At 46.2% G+C, this 11101-nt stretch overlaps 1 protein-coding gene across 7 annotated transcripts in view; it reads right to left on the reverse strand.

Annotated features, from left to right (window-relative positions):
• The window catches only part of PLCL2 (phospholipase C like 2), a 185877-nt gene extending 176929 nt beyond the window's left edge, over nucleotides 1–8948 (reverse strand). For 2 of the 7 annotated variants that reach the window (XR_006778476.2, XM_045791686.2), the window contains exon 1: nucleotides 7056–7726. Coding sequence is in view for 5 of the 7 variants with exons in the window: in XM_045791686.2 (XP_045647642.2) it covers nucleotides 7056–7409 (354 nt within the window). In the remaining 2 variants the exon portion in view is untranslated. Of the gene's footprint in view, nucleotides 1–7055; nucleotides 7728–7944; nucleotides 8064–8785 lie in introns of those variants that run through there. The other 5 variants (XM_087870176.1, XM_087870177.1, XR_006778477.2 and 2 more) reach the window with 5 other exon arrangements.
• Nucleotides 8949–11101: the final 2153 nt, after the last annotated feature.

An 11101-nucleotide genomic window follows, 5' to 3' on the forward strand; every position in this document is an offset into this window, starting at 1 on the left:
ACATGCTTTTCACAAGACATTAAACTAGGTGTCTTTGTAAACTCAAGGTGAGTAAGATGAAGTTACCTAAGAGGCAGAAGGAAACGCGGCTGTATAGAGATACAGACAAGGTGGTGGCTGGAAGACAGAGAAAAGAACAATTCATTCTAAGAAGTGATTACCTGCAGAAGCCCTTGAAGACAGCACCGAGGAGGAAAGCACCCAGGCTGAGAAAAGAGAGTTGTCAATGTAAAGGCAAGGAGAGCAGGTGCACGGGGCTCCAGCATAGCAGATCGGCACGGTGACCACATTATTTATCACCCAAACCAGGATGCCTTTGAGAGTGAAAGGAGGCACTACTAATAATTTTGTCAGGACAAAAGGTGTAAACCTGGACTGTCCTGGGCTGATCAAGACATACGGATGCTCGGCTCAATGAAACCGATGTTCAGGACCCTCTGATCACTTAGCGGGAGCGACTGACGCATGCGCACTGTTGTACTGAGGAATCAGATTTAGAAAGGCACCAAAACAAATCTTTTTTGAAACCATCTTTAGAATATGTCTGAGAAATCTCTCTGGGTACATTCTGCATATTTCAAAAGACAAAACTTCCAAAATGGGCATGGCAGATCTCCAACTCAAATGGAGCTAAGTGAGTTTGCTCCTCTCAGGGTAAACTCTAAGAGAAACTAAAAATCAGAAAAACAAACATACTAGGTAGTGCTTATTGAGTGCCTCTTAGGCACCATGCACTGCTCTGAATATTTCATGCACACATCATCTCACTTAATCTTCACCACAATGATATGGGGGGGAGAGTGTTATTCTTTCCATTTTAGAGACTATGTAACTAGACACACAGACTTAAATATCTTCCCCAAGGCCACACAGAAAGGAAGAGGGGGAGCTAGAATCTGATCCAAGCACTTAACTCCACACCCTCTATTTTTCTCACCACTATTCTGCCTCCTGAATAATCCAGACATGCAACATGTGGCCTGAATGCAGCCCAAGACCCCAGAGTGCACCCCAAGACCCCGGAGTCCAGCCCAGCTGAAAGTATTAGCTAGAACATGTTTTACCTAAGTACCCCTGCCAAGTGACCAAGCACTGGTGGCCAGCAGTGCCTAGCCACCTGCCCTCCTCTACACCTTGGAACTAGGCAGGTATCAAGTGTCCTGCCAGCAGCCTGGACCGTTCACATAATTGTCATGAAAGCTCAGTGTGATTAATTACATACTTTGAGTGCTCTAAAGCTATGCAATTATTCTGACACAAGGAAAATAGGTACTACTGAAACTTCCCCGGTGGTTCTGACTTGAGTCACTACTGATACTCTTATGCCAAGCACAACCCTCTTGATCTACCACTATTACCAGTAGAAAAAAGCCAGTCAGACAGCTTGCAAACACAGTGTCTGGTAAACTGGTAAAAAAAAAAAAAAAAAAAATTTGAATATCCCTTGCACTACAGAATCCCATTAATATAAAATAAAAATAATATAATATAAAATAAAAAATATAAACTAAAAAAGCTAAACTAATCTAGAGGCCTGGTAGATGACTAATGACAGCCAAAACTTAGTATTAATAAGAAATAGAGCATCTATTCTTTCTTTTTTTTTTTTTTTTTTTTTTTAAGTAGCTGGGCATGGAGCCCAATCTGCTCACAACCCTGAGATCAAGACCTGAGCTGAGATCAAGAGCTGGATGCTTCACCGACTGAGCCACCCAAGCCCCCTAAAGCATCTATTCTTGAACATATATGTATAGAATAAAGTCTGGAGAGAAGATATGAATGTTCATACTTCATTTATGTCTGTATTTTAGGCTGTAAATAACACTGCCCTATTTTGTTGAATAATGAGGAATGGGTAACTAAAGTATTTTTAAAAAGGAAAAAAGAAGAACAGTCTAGTTTAGCACCCTTTGCAGAGCACACAGAACTATAAAAGGAACTGAAAAGATTCTGGGAGAGAGCATTCTAAGAAAATAACTTGAGTGACCAAGATCATCAATTAAAAAAAATTAACAATTTCCTGTCAGTTGTCTATTTGGATTTGGTGAAAAAAACAACAGAGATCAAACAACTGTTTTGAGGAGAGGCTGGAAAACAAGAAGGGGGGCAAGTAATTTTTAGGGTATGAAAATTAATACCCCCTGATTACTCCTGAAAACTGAACTCTGAATTGTGACAAAAGCTCTTTGAGTAGGCTGAGACAAGCAACCATGCCCCGGCCTTCCAATAGTTATCTTATGTGGCCTAAAATGCATTAGGACAAAGTGAAGTGGCGAGTTACCGACTGGGCATTAGAGTTTTCTGACCTAAATGATCCAGACTGCCTAGCTATCCGGACAAACTCACTTTGTGAACCAGTTACTGTTTGTTTAATATTTGTGATATGCCCACAAGTTTGCGGGGCATGTGGTTGTCGCCCCTTCTCTGCCATTTGAAAAAAAAAAAAATCTAAAGCCAAATGCAGATATTATATTAAGATCCATTTCAAGAAATGGTTATTGAGTGCCTGTTATCCATGCAGAACTGATAAATATAGCCCAGGTTTTGCCCGCAAGGAGTCTAATTTATTTAAACCATAAGCCAATATAATATCCATATGTACTTTTTATTATTTTATTTAAATATAATTTAATTTTGTTTAAATGTATAATAGATGCAAACGTCTGCTTCTTCCCACCTTGGGACGCTCAGCATCGAGACATAAGGACATACCCGGATGTAAAGGCAGTAAAAGTGCTTCCCCTACACACCCTGATACTGTGATAGTAACGATAATGGTGTTAAGGAAAGTAAGGGCTGCTACCTTGGGCAAGATCAAGCCACTGTCCCAATGAAGCTGGAGGCTCTGATCAAGCAGCCCAAACAAGTAACCACAGCTGCCTGGCTCTAAGAGCTCTCGACTTCTGCCTCAGAGTCTTTGGTTCCCTCCAGTAACCCCTAAGTTTAAAGGGAAAAATTAAATCTGGCAATCCAAACCACCAGTGCTGCCTTAATGATAGAGAAAATTTAAAACTGCCAGAGTAATCTGGGGGGCAGTGGAGTGACGCCATACCAAAATGGGGTACAAAAGCCAGCTCTGGCCCCTTCAGAGAGTGGTTCACCTCTCTGTGGCAGGACCAAGTCACAGAATTATGTTAAGCACTCTTCATGTGTTTTGCGCATAGTGTTTAATAAATAGGGGCCTATTGTTATTACTCTTAACTACCAAAATAATGCAATGGCTGTAGTTCCTACTTATCAAAAAAGTACCTAAGATCAATGATTGCCACAGGGGGACTGGGAGAATTTTTTGAGAGTGATGAGACTGTTCTAATATTTTGACTGTAATGGTGTTTACATGAATGTGGGTGTTTGTCAAGTCTCATAGAACTGGATACCAACAAGAGCAAATTTTACTTTATGCAAATTATATCACCTTTTTAAAAGTACTGATAATACTCAGTTTTAATTAAAATAAACCACTTTATTTTTTTTAAAAGATTTTATTTATTTAGTTGACAAAGACAGCCAGCGAGAGAGGGAACACAAGCAGGGGGAGTGGGAGAGGAAGAAGCAGGCTCCTAGCAGAGGAGCCTGATGTGGGGCTCTATCCCATAACGCCAGGATCACGCCCTGAGCCGAAGGCAGACGCTTAACGACTGTGCCACCCAGGCTCCCCGAAAATAAACCACTTTAATGGGCATTTTAACTTCATTTATTTCTAAAATTAAAAGGAAATCTAAGGCCTAAAATGCTACTTCACATTTTTAGACCAGGTCTTTGAATTAAAGGCTTGAGCTATTTGTAAAAAATGGAAGTCGCCTGAACAATTAAGCAAATTGACTGTTTCAAAAGAAAGCGTGGATTATACCAAATGGTGTGATGAAATGAAATATGGAAAGAGAAAATGAAAGTGGTGTTTTCGTTTACTAGATTACTTAAGATGACAAACACAATGGCCGCTTCCCTCAAAATTTGGTAGTGGGCCTTTGTAAATAATCTAAAAAGTGTAGCATGATTTCCAATAAGCTAAGGAAAAGCAGAGAAGGCTGGTGATGAATTCCATGATTTATTTATGTTCTCGATGTATTTGTAAAAGATTCTATAGGGCTGCTCACTCTGAATTTTTCATCAACACTGTTACCATAACCAAGGAGCTCTTTTTTGTACAGATCTGTACATCTATTTTGGCAGAAAATGTAGTTTTACAACAATTTCTTACTCAACACCATATTTACAAAACAGATGGAGTTCCAAAGAAATCATTTTAAATGAGAAATATAATTCTGGTCAGCCCACAGTGTATTTCTGCATATGTCCTGCATCTCAGCAATAATCCCCTTTCTGTGCCCACTGCTCATCACATATGGGCTGTTATTTCTCCCTCTCACTTGGGGATCCCCACCTAAGAGGAATGTCAAGATGGTAATGAAAATGGAAGCTAGGAAACAGGCATAGCTCACAAGCCCAACATTTCAACCAAAGCAACCCCATCAATACTGGCTAGCAACTCCCTGCCATGCCCTCATCCCCCCCAATTATCACCTTGCTTACCCATCTATTCCCACCTCTATCTTTCCATCACCTGACTGAATTCATCCCTTATATTCAAAAAGAACATAAGGAAACCTGGGAAAGATGTCACTAGTGCTTTTTTACCTGAGCTTCTGTTAAGTTTGTTGTTGTTTTTTAACAAAAGTGAAATAATTTCTGCCATTCATGTGACAAAAATGTCTGTGCCCTATTCATTGCTTTATGAAATTTGACGTTAAAGATTTCTTTATTCTATCAGAATATCGTCTTCATACTGTTATGTCTGTAGAAAATACCACGCTGAGTTTCTAAATCTTGATCCTACCAATTCAAGGGGAAATACACCAAGTTAGTTACCTACTCAAATATAGCATACCCCTTTCTATAACCCAGGCTTGATCAACTTTCAAAGCTATTTCCATAGTTTCAAAGGGTGTTTAAGAAAATGCACATTGACACAAAGGAAAGAAAAAGGAGTAAATCAAGTCATCTTGGGAGGTATAAGAAAATGAACAAGATATAAGACTAGGGGTAAGTACCAAACCACCAATTTTAGAAATTAACAGAACTTAGAGAAAACATGTACTTCCTTATCATGCCTCCATTCATTCAGGAAGCAATCTATTGAGCCCCTACTATGTTCCTGGCAATGTGTATCCAGGGATACAACTCTGAACAAGAAACCACCTGCCTTCATTAGAAAAAAGAAAAATGACAAAGATATCTTTCAAAGTTTCAAACTTCAAAAACCAGTGATTGCTGAATAATTAATGATTTCCCTATGTGCTTCTAGAATCTTCAATGAAGAAATGATATCTACCAACAAAGTCTCAATTCCACATATCAGAAATATTGGCAAATCATCCTTCTTCCCATTCTGAACATAAAACTAAAACAGCTGTTTTAATTAAATAAGTTACACTGTGGATCCCGCTATGGACACCAATAAAGCTTGATTTAAAAAAAAAAAAAAAAGGCCCTCCATAAAATTGGGGGATAAAATTAAAATTAGGTAGGCTGGTATCTTCTCTGGAATTTTCACCTCAAATGTCATTAACACCACAATGCGATATCACTACAAGTATCTGATAGCCAATAAAAACAGACATGACACATAACCCTGCTAACAGGATTGATTATCACGCATAGTTGAAAGCAACTTCCATGGAAACATAAGCTACAGAGTAAAAGAAAATATAAAGTCACCTTTTAAAAGCCAGGTATGCAGCAAAAATAGGTTACTTTCCTTAAACTCTCAACACCTACTGCAGGTAGTTAATACACTTGATCTTTAAGTCCTTCACTTGTGCCCTTGCCCAGACATAAACTGTACAAACAGATGACAAAGCGAAAAGCAGTTTCACAACTGCCTGTTACAGAGAGTAGGAAGGTGGTATATTTCACCAGATTACTGCAGAAGCTGATAACACCATGAGACGCTACAGAGTACTTAGAAGACTTCTGAAGGTCCAATTAAATTTCAAATACCACCAGTGCCAACTCTCTTTACTGTGGCGTGTTTTGCCCTCTCTCCCATGGGTTATCAACCACAGGAAGGGTGGGTGCAGCCCTGTCAATGTGCTTTACTGCTCACTGTCCTGGTAACCCCTTGATTTTCAGAGAGCAATGTTTTCATATTTGCTCTGAACGTAAGCAGAATGAGCTACTCTTGCCTAAGGCTCTGCTCTTCTTAGCTCATCAACTATTTTTTTTCACTTCATGTCACGAGAAATATTTTTACATTGCAGACCAAAATGTAATATTAGAATGAAACCACCGCAAACTCAGAGGAGTTCCTAATATTACTTCTTGAGTTTAAAATGCACAAAACAATTGCTGGCTTTCTTCTGCTAAGTAACACTATGCAAAAAATATCAAAACCAAGCAAACTACTCAAAAGTACTTCCACAGAACTGGAGGCCTGCCTACTGCAGCAAGGAAAAGATTAAATTGTGCAGAACTGTAATGTCTCAGTGCTTTTGAGCCTAAGAAAGCGGAAATCTTCATTTATGTTCAGAAACTCCATTCCCCTGTGTGACTGAGTGACTGGAGATTTCTGCACCCTACAAGTAAAACCATTTGCTAGAGGCAACTAGATACAGATCAGAAGAAGCCTATTAAATAAGCTCTGTTCACCATCTGGGATTTTTAAGAAAATGTTTTCACAAAACCAGTGTCTTTAACATACAAGAGACACCTTACAGGGAGTCTGTTACCAGCCAAGGCTACCACAGAAAAGCATGTCCTGCCCAACCACGTACAGGCCGTAATGCCAGGCTAGTCCTGGGAGAGATGACAGCCCCAAGTTCAACTGGGGAATGTTTGAGCACAGATCCCCCTGCACATTAGGGATCACCTCTCCATTCTTTCCAAATGCCATTTGCATCCAATGCCTGCTCCAGCAACTCAAGTACCGGTGCTCCAGTGGTTCCCGTTAGCAGGGGACTCCTCTTACAGCCCCCTCCTTCCACCACCACTCCCCTCTTGGGAACTGACCCCAGGGGTGGCTGGGGGTGGGCGATGAGCCCCCTTCTCCCACCTACCTTTATGATGCTGCTCCGGCGGGGCAGGCCGCTGGGTTTGCTCTCCCGGGGGAGGGGGCAGGCGGCCGGGCTGGGGGTCGGGGCGAGCGCAGCGCCGCGGGGTCCCCTGGCGGGGCTGGCTCGGGCTTCGTCCCCGGACACGCCGAGGCTGCAGTCTCCGTTGGAAACCCCGCCGCTGTCATAGCGCGCCCGCCCGTGGCCGAGGCGACCTCCCCCGCCGCCGCTGCCGCCGCTGCCGCCGCCGCCGCCGCCTTCCCCGGCTCCAGCTTTCAGGACGCCCTTGGAGCCGAGGGTCGGGCCCGGGGAGGTGGGCAGGGCCCCGCCGGCGGCGCCCCCCCGGCCGCACTCCGCCATGGGCGCCCCACGACCCGCCAGCACAAAGCCGCGTCCCCGCGTCCCCGCGTCCCCGCCGCCGCCTCGGGCCGCCGCGCGCGGCCCCTCCTCCTCTCCTCCTCCCGCCGCCGCCTCCTCGGCCGCTTCTTCCGCTTTTTTTTTTTTTTTTTTTTTTTTTTAATTTAGATGTGATGTTTGTTTCGAGCTCTCCTCGCACACGGTTCAAGTCGTGGCGGCAGAATTATCGGAAGATTCCTGCAGGGGAGAGGAGAGAGAGACACAAGTCAGCTCCCGCGGCGGCGGCGGGGCCCGGGCTCCCAGTACCTGGGGAAGGAAAACACGCCCCGGCACACGCGCCGCCGCGGGCGCCAAAAATAACCCGCGCGGGCCGGGCGCCCACCAGGCCACGGGGCACCCCCCCGAGGTAACGCGGCGGCCGCCTCAGGGCCTCGGGGCGCTCTCCCCGGAGACTTAGGGCACCCCCGCCCCCCGGCCCCGGGATCGGAGCGCGCATCACGCGGGAACCCGGCGCCCAGCCCCGGGCCGGGTTGCCCACCTAGGGCTCAAGAAGGGAAGCGGCGGACGCCCGCCCTCTCTGGCCTCGCGGAGGCGCCTCCCGAGGGTCTCGCGGCCCTAGGCGGGCGGGAGGTGAAGCCGGGTCTCTCCGTACCCCAACTCCCCAGAGGCCGTCGCGTGCCGAGCCCCGCCGCGCCCCCCCGGGTCCCGGCTGAGGCCTGCGGCACCGAGAGGAAGCGCACAGCGGGCAGGGGCCGCCTGGCCGTGAGAGTGGCGGCGCGGGCCGGGGCAGCGCCTGAAGGGGGCAGCCCAAAACCCCCGCCCCAGCCCGCGGCTGTCTCCTCCGGGCTCGGCGTTGCCGGCTGTAGGCCGCGGGGACCGCCCCCGACCCACCGCGAGCTGCCCGGGCTCCCACCCGAGGTCGCCGCCGTCGTGGCTGCTCCCGCCGAGGCCAGGTCACCGGGCCGCGGGAACCTCGCTGCGAGCGAGCGGACGACAACCGGCGGCGGCCGCGGGTCCTGGATACCCCGGTTCCCCTAAAGCTGCGGCAACTGCCAATCACCCGCCCGGCGCCCAAGGGGCAACGACCGCGCAGGCCGCGGGGCCGGGAGCGAAGGTCTGGGGCTTGGGGGCTCGGCCTCTGCGCCTTTCTGCTGCCCCCCGCCCGCGCGCGGGACTCGTTCGCCTACCACCCAGCTCGGGAAAAGGCCCTCCGGACGTTCCCCTCTGGGCTTCCCCAGTGGGTCAGACCTATTTCACATACAGAAACCAATTCCTTTCCCCGGGCTCCTGAACTGTGAATTCATTCAACTGGTTGCAACGACGCTGGAGTGAGGGCTGGGCGGGGCGGGGTGGTGGGCGAGAGGTGAAGAGTAGCGGACCTCAGCAGAACCTGTTCTGTGCCCTCCGAGTCGCCCTACAGGGATTTATCACCGTCGTGCCTCCTTCCCAGTGTCCTTCCTGATCCCGCCGCCAGGGACGCGGGATCCTGTAGCCCGCTGCGGGTCCCCGCCTTAGGTCAGGCTCATCTTTGGGGGCAGGATCCTACCAGGATCACAGCAGCCAGTCCCTCTTCTCTGTGGTCCTTTCCCCTTCTTCCCCTCCCCTATGTTTCTGGTAGAGTGACCTGCCTAAAAATCAACCCTGATCTTGCCGCTCCCCAGCATAAATATCTCCCCAGGATCTCGCCCCGGCCAGATGGGCTCCAACTCCGCAGGGTGGTACCCGAGGCCCCACCCAGCCTGGCCCCTCCCATCTCCCCATCCCAGGTTCCCTGGCTCCAGCCTCCAGAGCTTCTCCAGTGGACCCCAGTTCTAGTCCAACTAGTGTGTTTCCTTTTCCGAGAATGCACTTCCCGAAGGGCGCAAAGGGTAGTCCCCTGGGGGGTGGGGGGGTGAACTTAAAGCCTTTGCTTTCATTAGCAAGATGTTGTAGCAAACTGCCAAGTAGCCTCTGAGGAAACAGGGCTTTACGTATATATACATACCCGCCCCTGCCTCTGAAGCAACTTCAAATACCTTCGTGTTATTCTTGGGGGCGTTTTAATTCTTCTGATCTTCTGGATTCATGTTTTTGTAACCCATCAGAAAAGCTTTTATTCATCTCTAGCCAATCTGGGCCTACACACTAACAGAAATATTTTCGCATCGATGGACCACAATGTTTTAATATTTTATTCAGTCCCGTCCTTTCTTTTTTCCTAGTTTTGGTTCAAAAAAAAATTTTTTTTTCTGTCATGATAGTTTTGCAAGGAAATATTATTCAAATAATTCAAATCAGGTTCTTCATCTGCTTTATATAGAATTTATAGTCATAGTAGCCAGTGAACGAATATGCTGAGGGGGAGGAAAGGAAAAATCCTGGGACTTTATCCTTCACATTCTCTAAATTTGATATTTTGAGTAATTGCCTAAAGGTGTCTTTGCCCTTTCCTACACTTACCAATCACTAGTAACATGCTCTGAGAGTCGCATATCTTGCAACTTGTACCATGAGTTTCCCCTGGTGAGTGGGGGGACAAATACAGATTTAAACGTCCAGGATGTTTTTTATAAAACCACCCTCTAATTCACCTAATGCTCTGCAAAATGAGCACCTATCCATCTCACTCTGGACTCCCAGCAGGTCAAACCAGGGAGACTTCGTTGAAATAGACTTGGCATTTAAATTAAAACGCTTCCCAAAGCATCTTGGCAGACCTGTAACTAGAGATGCCAGAAGCCCAAGGCCTCTGCCAGGTTCCTTTTTATCCCCCTAAGTGCTTGTCTCCCACAAGCTGCTGGTCACACGCCTGCTGATGTTATAGCTGTACTTCTTCACGCCAACAGCCAGGCTGAAGGTACCATTTCTTCTATATGGTGATGGGAAGCAGCATGTCCCTCTGACACGTGCGCTTCTCGGCTCCCAACAGGCTTTTTAATAGCTAAACCCAGATTTTTTCTCATCACAAACAGCATAGTAAGCAATCATTTCTCCTCCTTCCTGCTTGTCTCTCTGCAGTTACTAAGTGATTGCTTTCCATTTCTCCTATTCCATGAGCAGTGTTATTGAAGAAATTGTAAATATTTTGCCAAAATCTTGGGGAAGTGTTTTCATGGCATTGTAACATTCATAGAAGTTAGAGTTAGAAATAAGAGCCAAAATATCATAGTCATTCCTCAGCAAATCCTAATGATTCCTTCAGACAAATTTTCAGAGTGGGACAATAAGAGACAGGCAAGATATGAATAAAATGCTCATTCTGGATAACTTCCTGGTGCTCATGCCAATTTATTATATCAATATACACTTGGTTAGATGTTCACAAGTAATTTGTCCGTAACATTTAAAGCCAACAGATACCTTTAAACTCTCGTTATCCTCTTGTGCAATACATTGCTTTATTTTTATGTTTTCTTCATGTTTCACTCCATCTCAGCTTTAATCATTGTCATCACCCTTCTCAAACTGTCTTCTATTTGTTTGTCTCTTTAATTCGATGCCTAGAACAGAAGCTATTCAGGCTCCCTGGTCCATAATAACCTTCCTTCAGCCTCCCAAAATAACACTGACGCTGTTTACTGACTTCTTGCCGTCATTTATACCCTTCTAGGTTATGAATTCATATCTAGTTTCCAGTTCGCAGGCTCTAACATTACGACTCTCTAAATTTTTCTGACTCACTGAGCACTTGGCCTTCAGATTATTTTTCCCCTCCA

Source organism: Ursus americanus, chromosome 20, assembly GCF_024610735.1.
Source record: "Ursus americanus isolate L20-20 chromosome 20, mUrsAme1.1.p, whole genome shotgun sequence".
NCBI classification, from domain to species: Eukaryota; Metazoa; Chordata; class Mammalia; order Carnivora; family Ursidae; genus Ursus; species Ursus americanus.